The sequence below is a fragment of the Pseudochaenichthys georgianus genome, chromosome 24 (genome assembly GCF_902827115.2).
Source record: "Pseudochaenichthys georgianus chromosome 24, fPseGeo1.2, whole genome shotgun sequence".
Lineage (NCBI taxonomy): Eukaryota > Metazoa > Chordata > Actinopteri > Perciformes > Channichthyidae > Pseudochaenichthys > Pseudochaenichthys georgianus.
Genome location: NC_047526.1, coordinates 31374478 through 31397054, shown reverse-complemented (window position 1 = coordinate 31397054; position 22577 = coordinate 31374478). Strand labels below are relative to the sequence as shown.

The window sequence follows — 22577 nt, the reverse complement described above, 5'->3', positions numbered from 1 at the left end:
TAATTGTGTGAAACTGTACTAAAACAAAGGATGCTATGTGCTGCATACACACAGATGCCAGTGTCAATGTTTATTTTCTTCAGTGAATCATAGGTTAGGGTTAAAACCCAGCTTGTGGCGCTTGTACGTTGTAATTTGATTTAACAGTCCTCTGCTTTGTGAGGAGTAAACAGAAGAAGAATGAGGAAAATGTAATCGGGCAACAATAGCTACCTTGGATGAACATGAAAAAAGAGTCCCCCACAAAATGAGCGAACGTGGTGCTTTAAACATGTTAGACTGACGAGTTAATTATGTTACGAGTTTCAAACGAGTGTTTTCCAGGATAAATGGAGACTACATGAAAAAAGCAAGGTTCTCTGCGGATGCTTGGCCGTCTACACTCCGGCCGTTTACAACAATGTCAGTCTGTGCCTCCACCCATCTGGAGTCTGCGTGGGTTTAACAAACCGGCGGAGGGTGAAGAGTGTGTTCTCTCTGCTGTGAGCGGGGCCTCAGCCGTGGAGACCGAAGGCTTGTTAAAACAGCACTGTGGAGCTTCATGGTTTCTTTTCATGGATAGAAAGACAGATCCAGAGTTAGTAGACTGAGCGGGGAGGGAATGAGGCGTTTATGTGCTTCTCTTTCTCGTTGTAAAGCTCCACAGATCAGCTGAGTCGAACAAGCCATGATTACGAAGATATATAATCTGGCATTTCATGATGTAAAACCACTTCCCTCGCTACAGAGAAGCCATCATAGGCAGTGGGGCTCAGGATACAGGAGGCTAATATTTGATCAACTATCATGCTTGTTTTAAACACCACTGAGGATGCATTTATGTTTGAAGTTCAGAAGTGTGGGGGAAGGTTCTGAACCAATAGGAGACAGGACTCTGAAACACGAGGAGAGCTGGAGCTTTGATGGCAAACACTGACGGTTTATTTGGAGCTTGGGCCGGAGAATTCACACGACAAGTCACGGGCCACGGTCTGACCACAGGGTAGAGATGCCACAATCAAGTCTGAAGAGCCCTCCTGTAGCTCCAGGTTTTAACGAGTTCAGAGTGGAATGATCAACATTCTTCAATAGATAGACTAAACAGCTGAGGACACTGAATCACAGTTGTTGTCCCTTATGGCTCGGGGTCATCTCCACCCCGAGAAGGATGTGTTCCAGGTGTCCCACAACAATAACTATCTCTGACCGAGAGCTGCCCGGTCACAAACTGGTAACAACGACTAAATGCCAGGGCCGCCCCTCCTTACGGGAGATAGCGGCTGCTCGAGGTTGGGCATCTGCCTCAGAGGGCGAAGGAGGACATGCAGGGACATTTATTCCCTGACAAGAAGTAGCTTGCGCCACTTACTGACAATATTGATGCAGCTCGTTAGACAAGTTGTTGTTTCTGAACAAGCGTTGTTGGTTTTGAGGAACATGAGGAATTCAAGACAAAGCTCTCGGACAGTGACCTCATGAGTTATCTGATTAATAACTGACCTGTGGTTTCATGACTATGAAACCATGCTGATATGTGGAGCTGCTGGACATATATTGTAGTATCAATCAATCTATCAAAATACTTTATTTATCGGAAATTAGGTTTCATGACAGTTATACCGAATTATAGTCAAATAAATAATATATAAACTTAAGGACTAATGAAAATGTGCAATAAAAGTCCTTGCAGCCACCGGGACAAAACAGTAAATTGAGCGTCTGGGGATCAGGAACGAGACGGGCGTTCCTGCAGTAGCATGCATATGAGACGTTTAGGGAACATCATTGTGAACAATAGGGACCAACAAGTTAGGGAATGTGTTGTCTTCACATGGAAACTATGACGATACCAGTTTGTTGGTGAAAATACTGTTTTTGGGGCATGTTTTTGCATTTATTCGACAATGTTGAGACACTGGAGGAATAAACATTCACACACATCCATCACCACTTCCATGTGTTGACTGCGAGGGCTGGGATTGAACAACAGACCCTCGAATTGGGGCACGACTTCTCTGCCACAGCCCACGAGCATTTGGCTATGAAAGCTCTCCATGCATCCAATATGTCAGTCCGAGCTAAATAAGTACCATCCTAGCAGATGCTAAGGCAGTTAAAACAGAACGCGTTCAGCTTTAGTTTTAATCAAATGTCCCTGCTGTGTCCTGTGGCTCCGCAGCAGCTCTCCAATGTGTGTCTTGCAGTATTATTAAGTTGTTAAGGATGTGGTCAAGATGTGACTCTGACAGCTGGGTGTGGCGGGAGATACTCAGCAGGAACACACAGTAACGCATAGAGGGCCACCTCCACTGGCAGCTGCCCCTGTGGTCTTGAACGTGAACAAAAAATAGTCGAATTAAAGGTGGGATGAATGCCGACTTAAAGCTGATCCTCTTATAGCTTCATGGCGAACACAGACTTGTGGTTTCAACCCTCGTGGCTGGAAATAAACAACAGAAGGTGCTGGAACAGTCTTCTGCGGCGGATGTTATTCCCATACTTTGGAAAATATCCTATTTTGAAATGAAAACAAAGTGTTGTATCCACGCTGCTGTATCCATTTTGTTTTTTTAACATCCACACTGTAGATCTTCTAAAAACAAATTCCTCTTCACTACTTCCTTTAAATAATCTTTATTAAATTCTTCAGTGTTCTCTATTACTGCTTCCTTTCTATTGCCCTCACACAAACACAACATTCAACCGGGACCTTCGGAGGTATATTAAGATCCGGACACAGGCTGGGTGTCCTCTAATTGTTCACATGTTATGCCCATATCGCATGGCAAGATTACAGGGTGGACTTTTTTAGAGGCTTGTGCAAAGAAAATATACAAAGAAGAGGAAGTGGGTGGAGAGGAAAGCGCTTGAAATCCAAGCCTTAACATATTCGAGCGTCTGCTCTGTGTTATTTCAGATTGTTTTGCCCCCCTGTGTTTTGAGAGTGTGGCATTCAGCGGATGAAAAGGTCCACCGTTGTTACTCTGTCATTACAAGTGGGATATCATTACAGTAATTACTAAAGCCATGCCGTAAGCCAAGTGGTGTTGGAAAGGCTGTCTCTAAATAGTGTTTTACATCGTTATTCCACTAATGTATTACGAGTTTGTTCTTAAGAGTGGTTATTTGATTATGTTTGATTCAGTCGGACACAGTAGATAAAACATAAACGCACTTATTCGACAACCAATAAGGAAGATAGAAACACAGATTTAATCTAATATTGGCTCTGGATACGCCACATAACAACAAATATTAGATAGGAGTTAAATAAAGAAAAAGCAACTACTAAATATAAAAAACAAGGTGTTATACGTACAATTCAAACATGACTCCGCTCGCTCCACTGGCTTCCGGTAACTGCTAGAATCCACTTCAAGACACTGGTACTTGCGTACCATGCTGCGAATGGATCTGGCCCTTCCTACATCCAGGACATGGTTAAACCGTACACCCCAGCACGTGCACTCCGCTCTGCATCAGCCGAACGGCTCGCTGCACCCTCACTGCACCCTCGCTGCACCCTCGCTGCGAAGGGGACCCAAGTTCCCATCAGCAGAAACACGTGGGTTTGCTATCCTGGCTCCAAAATGGTGGAATGAGCTCCCATTGAAATCAGGACAGCAGAAAGCTTACACACCTTCCGGCGCAGACTGAAAACTCATCTCTTTCGACTCCACTTCGAGCGATAGAACTATTAACAAAGCACTTGTATACTAATAAAGGCTTATCTAAAGCCAGTTGAGTAGCACTTGAAATGTGTTGGCTCTATGAAACCTGATGTACTTTATGATTCTGTTTTCTTCCAGTTTGTATCTTCTTGGTCGAATGTACTTATTGTAAGTCGCGTTGGATAAAAGCGTCAGCTAAATGCAATGTAATGACTCGATAACATTTACAAGAAGAAGTCTAATAACTTTGTGAGGAGCCTGTTGTGATTGGTCTTTGGGATTGTAGCCTCTGCAGACCATTGACATGCAGAAAAACACACTAGGAAAGGGTGAAGAATGTGTTTCTGCTCCTCTAAAGTCAGAATGTGTTTTTCTGTTTTGTCTTCAGGCGACAGAGGAGAGAGAGGGTTCAGGGGGGAGAAAGGGGATCGAGGAGACCGAGGAGATAAAACAGGTAAGAGCTTAAATATATGTTCAACAGCTTTTTATTGCCTGTAAAACAGCTTATTCGTGTTTTTTTCTTTGGTGCATTGCTTTTTCTTTTGCTTCAGTTACTTGACTAGTGTTTTGCTTCAAGCTCCGGATGACGGCACCCTAACAGACCAGGGGCCTCATTTATAACGCCGTGCGTAGGATTCACGTGGGAAGGTTGCTTACGTAGTAGAAATCCAAAATACAGAAATTTTCCGACATTTTCCGATTCACAAAACATTGCGTACCGGCGAGGAAAGTGCGTACAGCACTTCCTACGCCGGTTTCCCTTTATAAATCACAACCGACTCGAAATGCGGTGCAGCTTTTGCGGGCTTCACGTAACGCCCATATTTGCCTATAAATAGTCAAAGAAACGCCCATTAATTCATTCTGACTGACTGCATGAAGGAGATCGCAGGAAATGAGGACAGAACAGCTAAAAGAGACGTCTCACACCGTGTCAGATTCTGGTTATTTTGGGGAGGTGGAGATAAATCATATTGTTTGGTGGATGCCGTTTGAACCAGAGTAGCAGCATGGAGGTCGGATCGTCACCAAAATAAATAAATAAGTGGTCCGAAAAAGGTTCATGACAAAACAATACACATAGCCTTCCTCAGGCAGTGTGTTTGCACCGGGGACAGGAGACACCCCCCTTGATGAGAGACTGTAAGAAGTGATCGGGGAAACCCTCCGGAGTGGAGTCATGGCGACTGGATCTGAATTATGTGTTCGTATTTGTTGGTTTGTGTCCCAGCTGTCGATCAGCTGTGCGCAGCGGCTCCACTGCAGCCTGTGCATCTCAACCCCCCCGCAGCAACTCTATCCACCAGTTAAAGGAAATACAACTAATGTGTTGTGTTATATCAGCTGTACAATTTACCACATATGGTGTTCTTAGCTTCCATACCTCCTGTGTTTTACGAGCGACTTATCAAGTCTTAGCAAACGGCATAACACATCATTAAACATGGTAGTATATAAAACCATGCTCGTACAACCTATCGAAATGCAAAACCGCATCATTTATGAGAAAACATTTCATAACATTAACACAACATATTCGAGGTGGTTTTAAATAACATATCCGTATTTATTTATTTCTCCAAGTTATGTTTTTGTGTGCACTGAGGAGTCTCAAACTGGCGTTTGTTTAATCATTTTAAGATTGGCTTTAATCAATGTTTGAAAATGAATTCTTCATATATGATAAATGAGAGGTAACATTTTATTTATGGTATTATTTCCACATATGTCTCCATTCTTCCTTCTGCCAACGGTGTCGCAGTTTCTCGTCCATCCCGTTGTTGTGCTTGGTGCGTACGCATGGGTTAGAGTTCGCGTGGAGGACCGCATGTTTTCCCGTCAAGTTAGTATTTTATAAATCATTGCGTAGAAACTGGCGTACGCCATTTTTTGAGCGTCTATCCCTTTATAAATGAGGCCCCAGAACTGAGTCAGATAATCCTGTCTTTAAACAATAAATTGAACATGGTCTGCTTAAGGATTCAGAACTGAAATGTTGTATAGACTTCCTTCGGGAAACCAAGTTGGAAAAAAGTATGTTATATTAAGAATGGACCACTAGTTAGTCTGGTAGTAAGTTCACGATCCAATTTCTTTACACCCACCATCAATTTTTCCCATTAAAATATGTAATATGAACAACAGTAAAAAGGCTTATGATTTCACGCTTGCCGAGTTGCTAAACTCCTCTGAATTATGGGTAACACATGTACAAAAATGTTGAGGTTTTTTGCTCCACTTTTCAGTCTGTTAACGACCTCCTGGTCATTACATGGATATTTGATAATTGCACTATACTTCATGAAACCACCATAGTGGGTCTTGGTTATTGTTTTGATTAAGAGATAACTAGAAGCAGAACATTGCATATGGTTAAACTTAGATATGTTTTATTTTACTGCAAATACCACAAAATAAAAATAAAAAATAAATAAAACGGTCGATTATAATGAAAATAATGTCCTGCTGACGGCACACGGTCATAGAGAAACAGGGCTGTAATAAAAGCAGATGCATCAGTGCATAGCCGAAGAGTGATATGAGACGATACAATGATGAGCTGATGACTCAAACATCTACGACACCTGATATGTTTTACAAAGAGCTTTCCTTTTGCGTAATCTCGCGGTCTCCGACACATAATGAAGAACCACATGGCATCAAAAGAACTTGAAAACCATTAGTTATATACATATGTCCTGTGGTGGTGGTAACTGAACCTTCGTACGAAACCACCAAGAACTGGGTTCAGGTAGAGAAAAAAAACCTCAAAACCGCAATTATTATTTTGTGGCCACAACTGTTTTTCTTTGCTGGTTCTCCAAGTGATGAGCGATGGAATAAAGTAGACTTTGAACCATCCCGATGGTGTTCCTGCCTGTTAAAGAACCGTCGAAGATCAGAGAAAGAAAAACTGGGACCACATGCTGCCGGCTGCCAGGAATATCTAATCTCCGCAGCGTCGTGCACTTTTCTTGTCACAAACCTCGTGTGGCTGATTTCTCTTTTGATGCATGACTCGGATCGTGTATCGCTTCAAAGCCTTCAATGCATACCTAAATAATCACTTAGCGGAACGAGTGACCTGGAGACCGCGGAAGCTTTGTGTTGTGGGTAAAAACAATCTGTGCACACATGGTGGGTGTTAGCACGAGATGAACCTGTCATACGGGACGTTATGTAACTGAAGGGATCAACTTCTTAAGCTCGTCTGAACACTTTGACAGCACCAAAAACGATATTTCAGTGTTAAAAAAGAGAGCGCAAATGGACCACAGATTGAAGTGATTTATGAGATTGATAGAAGCAGAGGGAATAGTTTTCTTCTACCTGGATTTATGTTCTTTTAAATGATAATGAAGTCTCTTAAGTCACCAACAGCTTGAACCCGTAACACCTGATCTCTGGCCAGCAGAAATATCAAAGCTTCACATTTGTTTTACTCTGAAAACCCACAATTTGTACATCACACATCACACATATCACACTGCACCTCATTGCATTTACATTTTGATTTAAAAAAACTACTTTGCACATACCATGTTTATGGTTTATTTAATAGTAGTTAAGGCTATCATCGAGCATTCTGCTTTATTCTGTGCATATTATATTGTGCATGTTTTTATTGTGTACTCTATAGATTGATATCTTTCTATTAATATAAAGATGTGTGTATATATGTTTCGCATGTGTCTCCATATATCTTTAAATACCAGTACTATATGTCTGTATAGTCCTATATTTTCTCTTTAAAACATGATTTAATGCTGTTTTGTTGAATGGTAACAGCACCAGGTTGAAGATAGTCAACATGCTACATAGTGTGCCTTAAGTGAGGGCAAAATAACGTCCTTTAGACATTCATGATGCTGTGACCCCTTCACCGATTTGGACAGAGACGTTTGAGAATATCGTAAACTCGACTGGACCGCGTAGATTTGAAGGCTGAAGACATGAAATGTGTCTATCATTATCCGAGGCTAAAGTCCAGCAATTTGCTGATTACAATTCCCCAAAGACATTTCCCCTGGCGTCTCTACTCTCTTGTAACTAAACGCCCAATTTTTCATTTTTTGGGCCATTTTGTGTAATTTTCACTTTACAGTTGACATATTACAAGAGAGATTGGAACACACACACACACACACTTTTTAACCCTCCTATTGTCTTAATCCCTTACTTTGGTGTTCACGGTCAAATGTTACCGGTCCTGTTTTAACTGCTATTACACAAAAACCATTCACCATCACCACATTTAATTTAACATCCTTTCAAACTGTACATATTGTATCAGACGACTGGTGTACATGAACAACTGCAGTACATATACAAAGAACAGACACTGAACATGCATTACGTGTGCCAGGTGTGATCCATGTGGGGGGATGGGCACATAAGAGCGGGAAATGTGTCAAATTGTGTGTGTGTGTGTGTGTGTGTGTGTGTGTGTGTGTGTGTGTGTGTGTGTGTGTGTGTGTGTGTGTGTGTGTGTGGTGTGTGTGTGTGTGTGTGTGTGTGTGTGTGTGTGTGTGTGTGTGTGTGTGTGTGTGTGTGTGTGTGTGTGTGTGTGTGTGTGTGTGTGTGTGTGTGTGTGTGTGTGTGTGTGTGTGTGTGTGTGTGTGTGTGTGTGTGTGTGTGTGTGTGACCCGAAGACAACAGGGGGGGGGGTCCACTGTGTTGTGGGTCTGACAGGTTGTTTTTATAGTCAACCTTCGCAGCTACAGGGATACTAATATATACGTGTTCATGTATCGCTCAGCTCAACGCTCTACTTGGTGCTGCTTCCCAACGTAAATACAGAGTAACAGAATCAATATACATTTACTTTGTAGTCTTCAGCTCTCACGTGTGTTGAAATATCCAGACATGCTGTTTTCATTACTTATGGTCCTTTTTGATTTACTGGATTCAATTATCCTTTAGCTGGAGCTGAACAGCCCAGTCTCCCACAGTGAAGTTTAATCACATTTTATTCATTTCTAATTTCACGCAAACACAGTTAAACAAAGACACATGCAGAAATACTCGTGCTGAGAGCTGTATAAAACATTGAGGTGAGTCTGTCTTTTCTCTTCTCATTGTGTTCTGCCGAGTCAGACACCGTTTGATCCTTTTTATGATTTTATTTACTTTTCTTTAGCGATATTGATATGAAGATCTTGTTGGATTGAGCGTGGCTGTTTCCCCCTGCTCTCAGTATTCATGCTTCGCTAAACTGTACCAAACAGATATTTCAGTGCTATCAATCTTTGTTCTCAGCCAGAAAGGGAAGAAGAATTTACATGCACACAAACCTACAGAACACACTACAGGAAAGGGTAACCCCATTTCCATCAGGAGAGACGGTTTTGATGTAAGAACACATATCTATTGCAGAGATACACGAATGTATGTAATGGTGATTTTGGCAAATTAGGCCCCGTTGTGCGGGAGTATCATTCGGGAGGGGAGAACCGATCCGATGAAACCCCCGCGGGGTCTAGACACTGGTGGTGGTGAATGGATAGTTGGGTCGGTCTGAAGGGGAGGGGCTTAGCTTGACCCTGGATTCAGAGGGACGGGAGGTGAAAAGGGGGGGAGGGGGGTTGCGTAGAGTCACCTGAAATGGGGCTGTCAGAGGGGAGAGCAGACTTAAAAGGTTTGGCAGAGCGCTATGATAGGCTCTTGGGAATAGAGCGAAGTGATTGGTTAAGCTGGAGAGGAGAGAGAGTTACATGGGAATAGTGAATGAAGAGTAAAGACGGTCTTCCTGGTTGAACTTGCGCTGAGCTTCATAATATATAATAGGGCATCTTTAAAAGCGTAATCGTCAAATACACAATAGCTCAGCGTAGTTAAATCCTCCAACAATGCAACATACAATACATCTAAGACATAAAAACAAGCTGATATAGTGCAAGAAGAAAAATAGATAAAATAGTGCAAGACAATGTAAGTAAATGCAGATATGAGTGAACAATATACATGTCAAATAGAAGAACACGTCATTGAAATAATCTAAAATGAAATACAGTATAGCGGAATAAAATAGTAAAATAAATACTGCATTTTAGAGCATCTAGAGAAAGAAAATTGGATTGAACATTTCACAAGTATCACAGCGGAAGACCTACAAGAAAACAGACTCGCAACACTTTTCAATTGACTATTTATAAACATTGTTAATTTGGAAAATTTAGGACATTTCCATAATTATTGAACTCTTGCATCAAAATGTAAAAAAAAGACCACATGAAAGTCACACAAACTGACTTCAAACTGAGCTCGCATTGTACGCCAAATGATGAATGTGCATAGCCAAGAAATTCAAATTAGAAGCAAACAAATTGCACTAAACAGAAAGTAGAAAACATAACATGAAATAAAAGAGACGTAACGAGGAAACAATGTGAAGGACAAAAGCATCTGAGATTGGAGGACAGTTTCTGAACACATGGAGCTGGTTACATTTTGTCCCGCAGCCAAAGTGTCCAGTCCAGAGCGTTCCTGCCAGATACACATTAGCCGTCTTCAGGTATCCACAGTCTGTAAACCCCCCCCCCCCCCAGACTAAAACCTCCTGGACGACCACCAACAATTATTGGATCGTCCGGTTCCCCCTGGAAGATAGCAGTCATCATTATATCCGAAGCACAGGAAGGCTTGTTATGAAATGTCAAGTGTGGTCCAAATTAGTGAGTTTATGGTGAAATGCTCTGGTGTTCCAACGTGAACATCAGCTTAAAAAAATAATATATATATTAGGGCTGTCAAACGATTAAAATGTTTAATCAGATTAATCACCATTCAAACTATGTCCAAAATATGCCATTTATTTATGTATATTGTTAGGAATGGAAAGATAAATGAAAGCAGGCGGATATATCCATTTAACACAGTATCTATGTTTATTATAACATTTGTCTGTATGTCAAAATGAAAGACAACCCACACACCTATCAATCATCAAACCGTGGGGTCTTAATTCATTACGTGTTGATTTCTATCAACGGGGGAGTACTTCAGGAAAGTCGACAGAGGGGGGGGGGGGGGGCTAGTGGAGTACTTCGTGACCACAGAGTGTGAACGTTGTGATCAGCTGTTTTAGCGCAGTTCTCCAGTGAAGGGGGGAGTCTCCCTCCGCAGCCGGTTGGCGTAGTTTTGGCACAGTTCCGTTGTACAGACCGACGTTAACAGCAGCCTGTCTGTGCACACGGAGACCGACTCTGTCGTCCGGTGATCTAACCGCCTTCTGGAAAAGCTTCACAAGTACGTCGGTACGCAAATGCGCTTTGTGACACAAGTGACGGTACGCATTTCAGATTACGCACATAACCTGCGTACCAGTTATGTGCAGTTGTGCACCTCTGTACTACAGCAAGAGTATTCTCCGTCGGGACTTCCTGCAACAACACCACGCCGTTATCAAAGATGTTCTATTGAGAAGACGATCACTACGTGACAAAAGTTTTCAAAACCGTGGCTACTGAAATCAATCTTACTAACTGCTGTCTGTGCAATTTACTCCGCGCGAGTTGGCAGACTTTATTTTGCTTACTTTAACATCATGTCTCATGGTGGGGCTCTGCCATTTCTTGGTATGGGTGTAGCCTACCCCAGCCATACCCTGGGCTGCCACTGGTGGCACGTATGGGGCGGGCCATTCTGCACATGCGTTAAATGCGTTAAATATTTTAACGCAATTAATTCAAAAAAAATATTACCGCCGTTAACGCGATAATTTTGACAGCACTAATATATATATACAGATAAGTAAGACATCAGGATCTTTCAGCGTCTGCATTATGTCTCACAGAATAATTTGGTTTGGTTGTCAACTTTTCTAACTCATGCATTGTTTTGCACCAACTGTAAAAAGTCAGGATTATGACATATTATTCGATCTGGTGTTATTTACGTTACATCACATATATAGGCCCAAAAAACACACATGCACAACCAGGACCTTTTGTCTGATAGGGAATAGAACCGATGACTAGGTCACTACAGACTGTCAGGGAATAATTTCCATAGATGTTTACCTTTCGCCCTCCGACGCAGCTAACCAACCTTGAGCAGCCGCTATCTCCCTTAAGGAGGGGCTGCCCTAGCAAGTTGTTGTTGCTACCAGTTTGTGACCTGTCGGCAACTGTCGGTCAGAGATAGTAATTGTTGTGGGACACCTGGAACACATCCTTCTCGGGGTGTATAGATGACCCCGAGCCATAAGCCAACAACTGTGATTCAGTGTCCCCAGCTGTAGTCTATCTAGTGAAGAATGTTTATTACCCTCAAAGCAAACTAGTTAAAAGGTCCTACGAGAGAAAGGTGCTTCAGAATTGATTGTGGCATCTCATCCGTGTGGTCAGACCGTAGCCCGTGACATGTCTTGTGAATTCTCCGGCCGAAGCTCCAAATAAACCGTCAGTGTTTGACATCAAAGCTCCAGCTCTCCTCGTGTCTCTGAGTCCTGTCTCCAATTGCTTCAGAAGTTTCCCCCACACAGACTACCGTACCAAACTTAAGTTCCAAGTAATTGATTGAATTCAGCCTTTTACTGTTTTTTACCACGCGTTTAACATTTATATTCTTATATTTTGATAGAAGGTGAATGAAACCAGATAATGTGTTATCACCTGTTAAGCTTTTGCTCCGGTATAAAACACATATTTAGTTAAACGAGGCACATTTACCTGTCTAAGATTATAGTTTGCATTGTATTTAAGGCACGTTTATTTGTATAGCACCTTTCAACACAAGGCAATTCATTCATTCATTCATTCAATACATTAAGAGCATTAAGAAACGCATTATATAATGGCATTTAAAAGCAAAGATATGAAATGAAAACGAAAAGTCTTATCTTATAAGGTTCATATAACTGAAACATAATGCCTGTGTCTGCCTGGTGATGGGATCTGCTCCATAATGTTATGATTTCTTTAATGGACTTGGCTTCACCCTAACCTCAAGTTACATTAACCGAGTCTTGATGGCTACAAAGGCTATGTAGCATTACGCTAACAGGCTAAGGCTATATTGCATTGTCAGTCCAGGTGGAAAAAACATCTAAAAAGATACTCTTGTAAAATGGTGGGAGTGTTACTGCTGTAGGTGGTAAGCTGGACAACTATTCCTCACACTTGTGCTCTTGAATTTATCTTAAAACATTTCAGCTACAACATATCTTTGTCATGCATCATCCAGGCTTAAACCAGAGTTTCTGGCAAAATAAATCAAGCTCCCCACCGACATAATTGAGCACATGTCCAATATGTTGCAGTCCAGCTCTTCTCTGCAGAGATACTGTATGAATGTCCTGTGAAGTTTGTATGGTTTTCATTATCTCTAAAGACTACATGTGCTGCCTCCATCCTCTTCTCCCCAGAGTCTCTCATTTGTACAGCCTTAGGCACTTCACAGAGAGTGAAAGATGAATGGAGTGAGAGAGACGTGAAAAAAGTGGTGATTCTTGTCTCCAGGGGTTTCAAACATGTGCTAGCTAAGACTACAAAGATGTGAAACATATGGCCACACATGTGATAAGATGGATGACAGGTTTGTTTGATAACATTGTTAGATAACTTTTCACTTACAGAAACATCAGTGGAAATTTAAATGGTGCATTTACTTAAGTACGGTGGCGAAGTCGATAGGGACTTGGCTTGGCAACTGGAAGGTCACCAGTTCAAGTCCTGGCAAGTGCTACCGAGGTGTCCCTGAGCAAGGCACCGTTCCCCACACTGCTCCCCGGGCGCCGTTCAAAATGGCAGCCCACTGCTCCCAACACTAGGATGCGTCAAATGCAGAGAAACAATTTCCCCACGGGGGATTAATAAAAGTCCATCTTAATTACCGTTATCTCAACATTGTAAGTGAATCTATTATCTACCACTTTCTACATCTCAGGGGAAATGTTGTATTTTTTACTCCACTACATTTATTCAACAACTTTAGTGAAAGACTCTTATGTCTAATATGTACTAAAACAATAGCTGAACTTTCTCCAAATGCAAAATTAAGGTACAGTTAATTAGCGTTATCTCAAAATTGTGCTTCAAGTAAATCTGTTTTCTAACACTTTCTATTTCACTACATCACATCTCAAAGGGAAATATTGTGTTTACAACTTTAGTGAAAGTGTAAAATTAAAAAAAGTGTAAAATTAAATGCACCTTCTACCAGTCAAATGTAAATATAAAAAATAGCTGCATTTTCCCTAAATGCAACATTAAGGTGTACAGCACATATTATTTCAACACCAATCATAATTGCGAACTATGCAACAAGTACGGAAAATAGTTATGTTCTGCTGCTGGTGGAGCAGATTTCTCTCTGATGAAGGATATGTAAAAGCAAAGTTTCACATTTCAGTAAAACAAATAGATTCAATAAGTATTAAGACCGACACCTCTTCATCCTCATGCCAGCAGAGTCTTCCAGGTTTTACCCAACTTCATAGGAATTTGAGAGGAAGGAGTGTTTTGTATAACAAATCATTTAACATCTGTGTCAGGTAATTGAGTATTCGATTCCTCATTCCTTTCTGGAGACCTATGTGCTACTTTCAGCACTTGTTGCTCTCCTTGCCTTCAGTATTGTCTAGGAAAAGGAGCAACAGGAGGTTCTGATGTCTGGTTTGGATTGTCTGCTCTTCTGCAGGAACACGATACAAACGTGTGCAGCAGATATGATGGTATAATATATTGTGGTTATTGCATTATGACGGGCGAGTGAGTGCAAAGTGCACGACTTTCTAATGAGAGTAACATCGGACACAATACACCAATATCCTGTCGACATAATGTGTCTGGCTTCACTCGTGTGTGTGTGTGTGTGTGTGTGTGTGTGTGTGTGTGTGTGTGTGTGTGTGTGTGTGTGTGTGTGTGTGTGTGTGTGTGTGTGTGTGTGTGTGTGTGTGTTTTGCACTCTAAAAGGTATTAAATCAAGTAAATTATACGAGCAGCTGCTGCATAGTTTCAGGGATACGAGATAATGATCCATGAAGCCTCTGCTAATATAAACACACACACACATTTGCACTCTGTATTGTGACTGTAGTGTAGGTACAGTACGTTCTTGTTTACAAGTTCTTTGGTGTGGCACTAAAACCCTGAATCGAGCAAACTAAACACTTGTTGTATTCTAATGGTCTTACATTGTGTACCCCAATTGATGTACTGAGTTAAAATCAGGCACCATCAAACCGTGCATGACAAACAATATTAGCAATATTAATTCCACCTTTTCTTGTAAATGAGAGTTCTCCAAGCGTCAGAGAGAAACCTGAGTCTCACCACCTTCCTCTTTACGGTTACTTTCTTCTATTCAATGGTATTCACATTTGTAAGTACATTTAATGTAATTTAATCCAACAGTGCCTTCTCCTTGCTGTGCTCGTATGATGTGCCGAAACATGATGACAATAAAGATATTCTTATTCTAAAGACTGGAAAGTACCTCCCAGGTTTATAAAAAAAAGCGATGTATTGAATATTGAAATGCAGGAAAAGTGGAGAAAAAACCAAGTTGTGTTTCATTTAAGGGACCAGTGACTTCACTGGGTTTTGTCCAATACGGTCGCTGGATAAATGCGAACAGATGCATGAAGTTTCAAAGAAGGAAGTTATGAATTTCAAAATCCTTCATCCGCTACGCTGTCGAATACACGAGATTACTGCCAGACTATCGGTCATCATGTTCAGCAAACACTGAGAAGTGACTTTTGGAGAGGACTTGCATTCTTTAGTGTGTTCACTAAAAAGGTTCCCTCTCTCAAAAATAATGTTTTTTCTTCTTTCTTTTTTTACTCGAAGCCTTTTTCTGTGGCTTTTGTAAAAACAAATGTCTTGACTGATGTTGAAAATAACCTATTCATCTTCTTTTGTTTTCAAATTGGTTTGATTTACGGCCTTCGTTAAACTCATAAACACTCACCATGAACGTAATCGGCTCAGTGTGAGAGTTCAGTCATGCCAACAAGCGAGGGGTAAAAGAGCCATGTTTTCTTTCACTGCCGTCGAGTTGGAACGCGATGCTGTTATCTTCAAACATTTCATTGCACGTAGACTCCAATAAATGCCTTAAAAACAGCCGGCCAATGCAAAGCAAATGTGTATAAATTCCTCCCCATTAACACACACACACACACACACACACTCATCGTTATGTTAACGTGGGGTGGTGTGTGTTGCAGTGGAGGAGACGCTGGTGCGGCTGGTGAACGGGTCGGGTCTTCACGAAGGTCGCGTGGAAGTTTTCCACGAGCGTCGCTGGGGGACGATCTGTGACGACGTCTGGGACCAGAAGGACGGAGACGTGGTGTGCCGGATGCTGGGATACCGAGGAGCTGCAGAGGTCCATAAGACGGGACGCTTCGGACAGGGTATGAGAGGGATCACACACACACACACACACACACACACACACACACACACACACACACACACACACACACACACACACACACACACACACACACACACACACACACACTTGAACACATTTGAACGTGTGATAATGTGCTCAAAAGACTTAAAGGTCACCTGTTATGCAAAATCCACTTCTTCCTGTCCCCTCTACATCTACATGTGTCCCCTCTTCTTCATGTCTCTTCTACATCAACATGTGTCCCCTCTTCTCCATGTCTCTTCTACATCTACATGTGTCCCCTCTTCTTCATGTCTCTTCTACATCTACATGTGTCCCCTCTTCTTCCTGTCTCTTCTGCATCAACATGTGTCCCCTCTTCTTCATGTCTCTTCTACATCAACATGTGTCCCCTCTTCTTCATGTCTCTTCTACATCAACATGTGTCCCCTCTTCTTCATGTCTCTTCTACATCACCATGTGTCCCCTCTTCTCCATGTCTCTTCTACATCAACATGTGTCCCCTCTTCTTCATGTCTCTTCTACATCACCATGTGTCCCCTCTTCTTCATGTCTCCTCTACATCAACATGTGTCCCCTCTTCTTCATGTCTCTTCTACATCAACATGTGTCCCCTCTTCTTCGTGTCTCTTCTACATCAACATGTGTCCCCTCTTCTTCATGTCTCTTCTACATCAACATGTGTCCCCTCTTCTTCATGTCTCTTCTACATCTACATGTGTCCCCTCTTCTTCCTGTCTCTTCTACATCAACATGTGTCCCCTCTTCTTCATGTCTCTTCTACATCAACATGTGTCCCCTCTTCTTCATGTCTCTTCTACATCACCATGTGTCCCCTCTTCTTCATGTCTCTTCTACATCAACATGTGTCCCCTCTTCTTCATGTCTCTTCTACATCAACATGTGTCCCCTCTTCTTCATGTCTCTTCTACATCAACATGTGTCCCCTCTTCTTCATGTCTCTTCTACATCAACATGTGTCCCCTCTTCTTCATGTCTCTTCTACATCAACATGTGTCCCCTCTTCTTCATGTCTCTTCTACATCAACATGTGTCCCCTCTTCTTCATGTCTCTTCTACATCAACATGTGTCCCCTCTTCTTCATGTCTCTTCTACATCAACATGTGTCCCCTCTTCTTCATGTCTCTTCTACATCAACATGTGTCCCCTCTGTGGAAAGAGACTCTGAAAGTTTCAGGAACAAAGATTCTCTCTCTTTTTGATCCATTTCTATAAAAACCTGTCTGAAAATGAGCTGATCAGATTTTGGCCACTTTATGATGTCATAACGATGTGTTGGCTTGGTAACCATTAGCCAATCAGCAACCAAGGTAACCCCCCCCCCCCCCTTATCACCTGAATCTCCTCTAGAGCACCATTGAGTTCTTTGTAACCAGATCTCTCTCAGAGGGGCGTGGGGAGGGGCTCCTTATTCTCATCTAAAGTAACAGACAGAGAATCAGCACTTTTGAAACAGGGCTGAAACAGAGGGGATTATGGGTAATGCTGCAATGATCTGTTTGGTGTTTGGAGCCAATCAGAGACAGGCTCTGTATATATCTGAGAGCTATAATATATTGATGAGAAACAGTATAATAGGGGACAGAAATGAGACGCAGCTGAATCAGTTAACAATTTAACTTATACAAATTCTGGAAAGCCATAAAATCGTTATCCACCGGTGATATCCGTAATGAGCTACCTCCGTGCCTCACCACAGCATCTGGCTCTATATCGGACAGGGCTACTATGCTAAATTGTTTTAATGAGCATTTTGTGTCCTGTGGCTCTCTGTTTGATTCTGTTTCTAACTCTGCTTCTGTGAACACCACAGTCTGTGACTCTGAACAATGTGGTCTGGAAAACCCTTTCAGTTTTACTCCTTTTACTGTTGATGTTGTTCGTGAAGTCTTAACCAAGCTAGATCCTAAAAAGCCGGCTGGCCCGGACAACGTAGAACCTTTTTTATTAAAGATAGCTGCAGATTTTATTGCTCCACCTCTCACTACTCTTTTTAACCTCTCCCTCAGCACGAACACAATCCCAAAGTATGGAAGTCAGCTTATGTCCTGCCACTACTAAAAGGAGGGGAGGCCACCTTATTAAACAATTATAGATCCATCTCTAAGTTGTCAGTTCTGGCTAAGGTTCTTGAACGCCTAGTGAGTGAACAGGTAAAGGAGTTTTTATGTACAAATGACATCCTGTCTAAACATCAGTCAGGCTTCAGAAAGCAACACAGCACCATCACTGCCACGATGAAAGTGCTGAATGACATTACGAGTCTTTTAGATAATAAGCAGAGTTGTGCAGCTCTATTTGTTGACCTTTCAAAGCTTTTGACACCGTCGATCATCGCATTTTGAAGCAGAGGCTGGTCAGTATTGGCACCAGGGTGGGAATTTCATGACGGCCACGGCCGTCGTTGCCCCGCACTTTGGCCGTGATGCCCTGTTAAAAAAAATGCAATTCACGGCCAAAGTGGCCTTTGTGCCCCTGTCAAAAGTAAAAAAAAATGTCCTGTGGTATTGGTATTTTGACTAGCAATTTAGTTAAATTGTTTCGTTAATCAACACTACAACATAGCGTTCCGTGAATCGGTTGTCGGTGTTGGGGAGGAAAGCAAACCGCTGTTTGCTGCGGAGCACAGCGCGAGCAGGCTCCCGTGAGCGGGAGGGCGCTCCTTCTTCACTACAGACTATCGCGCCACCTAACCATTCGCCAAAATGTTTTTAATACGAGCGGTAACCGGCCAAGCGCCGTGCAAAAAACAATCTTCAAATAAAAGAAAGTCACCGGAGGAGTTAAAGGAGTGACAGGGAGTTGGCTGCAGTGCCGCGTCCTAAAACCCTTTTATAATCTATCGATTAGATTTATGATTATAAAATTATAAAAGTAGGGTAGACATGTGGAGATTATCCGGCTGAACAAAACGTGCATTTATCAAACAGGTTTGTTTTCCACAGACCTTATTTCCAGCTATTTTCCAAAACCCTGTGGAGAAATCCCATTGCTTTTTGTGGAGGGAACCAGCAGCTTACTTCCTGGTTTCAGGACGCGTCACCTCTCAATATGATGCCAATATAAACAAGGTCTTCTGTCGGCTCTGTACATCAATGCCGACCTATGCCGACAAGTAAGTGAAGAGTAGACAATATAAAGGTATTGGCGAAATGTCCCAGCAGTTTAGGATAATGAAGGATCTAATCAAATCAATTACATAGCCATTACATGTCTAACTCCTAATGACAGAAAGGCAGAAAGTGCATTCTACAAATAATAATACTCATAATAATAGCAGACATTTTTTAACAATGACCACAATATCATTATTTTAATAAACCAAATATGAACAATTGAGGAAAATGAGGAAGAACTGATGATTAAAATGTTGTAGTACAAGTAGTAATGTAGTTGGTGCATAAATTATTGCAACAAATGTGTTAATTTTCTTCATTATTAGTCGATTTTTTTTTGGTGGACGAATGCTCCGGGCCAGTGGTTACAATGGTGGGGCCAGTGATAATACCATTGTACCCTTACTGTCTACCCCTGACTGACTTATGTGGTTTATGGCTGAACTTAACGTATACGTTTAAGAAACACTATTGCTATTCAGCCGTTTGTAGAACGACTGGTGTTGACGTTAGTGCTACACTTTTCAGTCATGTTGATTGACCAGCGTAATTTAACCAAACAGCCTTTGTGCCCTGTCATGTGGCCTTTGTGCCCTTAAAAAAAATGTGAACGGGAAGGCCAAATGGCTTTGCCCCTAAAATGACGAAATTCCAAGCCTGATTGGCACATCCAGCCATGCAGTGGGTGGTTTGTGAACTACCTCTCTGAAAGTTCTGAGTGGTTAAACATCACTAATGGTGTTCCTCAAGGTTCAGTTTTAGGTCTGCTATTATTCTCTATCTATATTAATAGTTTAGGTGAAAATGTCGAAGGAGCAACCTTACATTTTTATGCGGACGATACCGTTATGTACTTTGCAGGTCCCTCGATTAACGAGGCTGTTGTTAAATTACAGGCTGTTTTTAACATTATTCAGACTCAGCTCTCTGAGCTTAAGCTTCTTTTAAATGTGGATAAATCCAAGGTAATGCTCTTTTCTAAAGCTAAAGCTAAAAATACACCGGAGACTGCTTTGAATATTGTAACTACGCAAGGAATAAAACTTGAAGTGGTTACCTGTAACAAATACCTTGGTATCTGGCTTGATGATTGTCTCTCTTTTAAACTTCAGGTCAATAACCTGCTTAAAAAGCTGAGGGTTAGGCTAGGTTTCTTCTACAGAAACAAGTCCTGTTTCTCGCTTGAGGTCAGGAAAAGGCTCTGTGACCTTTTGACCTGTGCTGGACTATGGTGATTTGTTATATATGAATGCACCTGCCCATTACCTGAGCAAGTTAGATGCTGCGTATCACAGTGCACTGAGATTTTTGACAAATTGTAAAGCACTGACGCATCACTGTACCCTGTATGCCAAGGCGGTTTTGTCATCACTAACTGTACGGAGGCTCAGTCACTGGTACTTTTTCATTTCCAAAGCCATGTTGGATAAACTACCCTCTTATATCTGCTCCCTGATCTCTCGGCGAATTGAAAGTACTTATTGCCTGAGATCGCATGCTGTGGTTTTATTAAATGTGCCAAGTAGGACTGTCTTAGGGAAGACAGCTTTCAGATGTGCAGCTCCACTAACTTGGAACAGTCTGCAAAAAGAATGGGACATTACCAAGCTAGTACCACTACATGTTTTTAAAGCTCGGTTGGATGCTACACAATCAGATGCTGTTGGTACCTGTACATGTGGTTAAATATGTAAATTGTAATCCCTGTACATTTTGCTGTATGATGTCCTTTTGTTGGTCTGTTGTTTATGTTTTTATGTCTTCTTGTGGAACCTACTGCTGCAGGTCTCCCTTGAAAAAGAGATCATTGATCTCAATGGGATTTCACCTGGATAAATAAAGGTTTTGAATTGAATTGAAAATACATATCACTTAGGTCAAAATAACCACTTAATAAATCAGAAATTACTGTCAACGGCCATAACAAATCTATATTGTTGGCATGTTACATCATGTCCATATCGGAAACTAAATACATTTGCACACATCTTGTGTCCAAATCTTTCTGTTGTGGTGGTCATGCCACAACCGTGCACGTGCATGCATGGTAAGATATCTGAATTAAGAGGTTGCTTTTCTTTGCACAGCCTGAAATCGCAAGACATGCATGAAAAGATGGTATTTCCATAATATATATGAAGGTACTCTCCCTTTAAACTCACTGTTGTTGGGTCAGTGTGCAGTTTGTGGAATAAAGAACATCTCTATTATGACAGGAAATCGGTAAAAATGTTAGCCGCCCACTTCTGATAGTTACATTTAACTGATGGAAGTTGTTTGATTTTTTACTAACCCTGCAGTTTTTGCCTTTGAGTCGTCTTTCCCGTACATTGCCCTACAATGCTGCAGGGATTCATTTGAAGCTTTTATGGGGAAAGTCATGTGAGCCAGATGTCGTTGAGAAAGAGACTCAGAGGTCAGATCCATCTCTCTTTCTCTCCACTCACTTTATTTCAGTCAGCCGTACTTCATTCAGAGTCTCTTTCCAGGCAGAGTTGTTCCCAACAAGTCTGGAAAATCGGATGGAAACAGACCTTTGTTTCAGGGGACGACCACCAGATAACAGCAGTGACTAACATCACTGCTGGATTCAATTTAAAACAATCTGGAATTTAAATATATCTTTTCACTTGAGTCACCAACCTTTTACTGTTTTTAAAGCAGCCCTGCCAGTGGCGTAACAAGGTTGTGATTGGCCCCGGTGTAAATATTTTTTTGGGCCCCCCCCCCCCCCCCCAACTCAGCGTTGCTTGTTTTTTTTTCTCTCTCTCTCTCTCTCTCTCTCTCTCTCTCTCCACTTTCAAAATCTATTTAAAACTCATAACAAACAAACAAAATTCCCAAAGTTGTCTTGAAATTAACTAATTAAATAAACGAAACGAAAAATATAGCCTACTTATGCAAACAACATAAAACGGAGCATTATTTATTTCTACTTGAATGTTGCACTGCACCCGCTTTGCGGTTATGTAGATTATCTCATTTGGAACAGCTGGACTCAAGTATTTCACAGAACCTTGTGGTCGCGCAACAAGTTCTTTCAGAACCGGATCGTAACATGCTAAAAGTTCTATCATATTGAGAAAGTTTCCACTGTTGGGCTGTCCAAGAATCTCCCTATGTCCTCTAAAAGCCAAGTTACAAGTGGCCAGAGTGATTGTAATGTTGACAATACGCTCAAGTACCTGTTTCCAGTAATTAGCAGCATTCCTTGTAGGGCTGTGCATCTTCACTGGTCTCACGATTCGATTTGATTACGATTATCCTGTCAACGATTCGATTCAATTCGATATCCCGGTGCATCCCGATTCATTTCCTCCTGCCTTCACAAACTTTACACACGTATATATCATCTGAAAATTGCTAGAGGACATTCATACTCTGCAATCCAAGACTTAATTAAATCCACCAAAAACCTGA

General features: G+C 41.6%; 1 protein-coding gene across 3 annotated transcripts in view; it reads left to right on the top strand.

Moving 5' to 3' along the window:
* Positions 1-22577, top strand: part of scara5 (scavenger receptor class A, member 5 (putative)) — a 99369-nt gene that overhangs the window by 63048 nt on the left and 13744 nt on the right. For 2 of the 3 annotated variants that reach the window (XM_034076297.2, XM_034076295.2), the window contains 2 exons: positions 4039-4104; positions 15826-16014. In XM_034076297.2, coding sequence (XP_033932188.1) covers positions 4039-4104; positions 15826-16014 — 255 coding nt within the window. The remainder of the gene's footprint in view (positions 1-4038; positions 4105-15825; positions 16015-22577) is intronic. The other variant, XM_034076296.2, reaches the window with a different exon arrangement.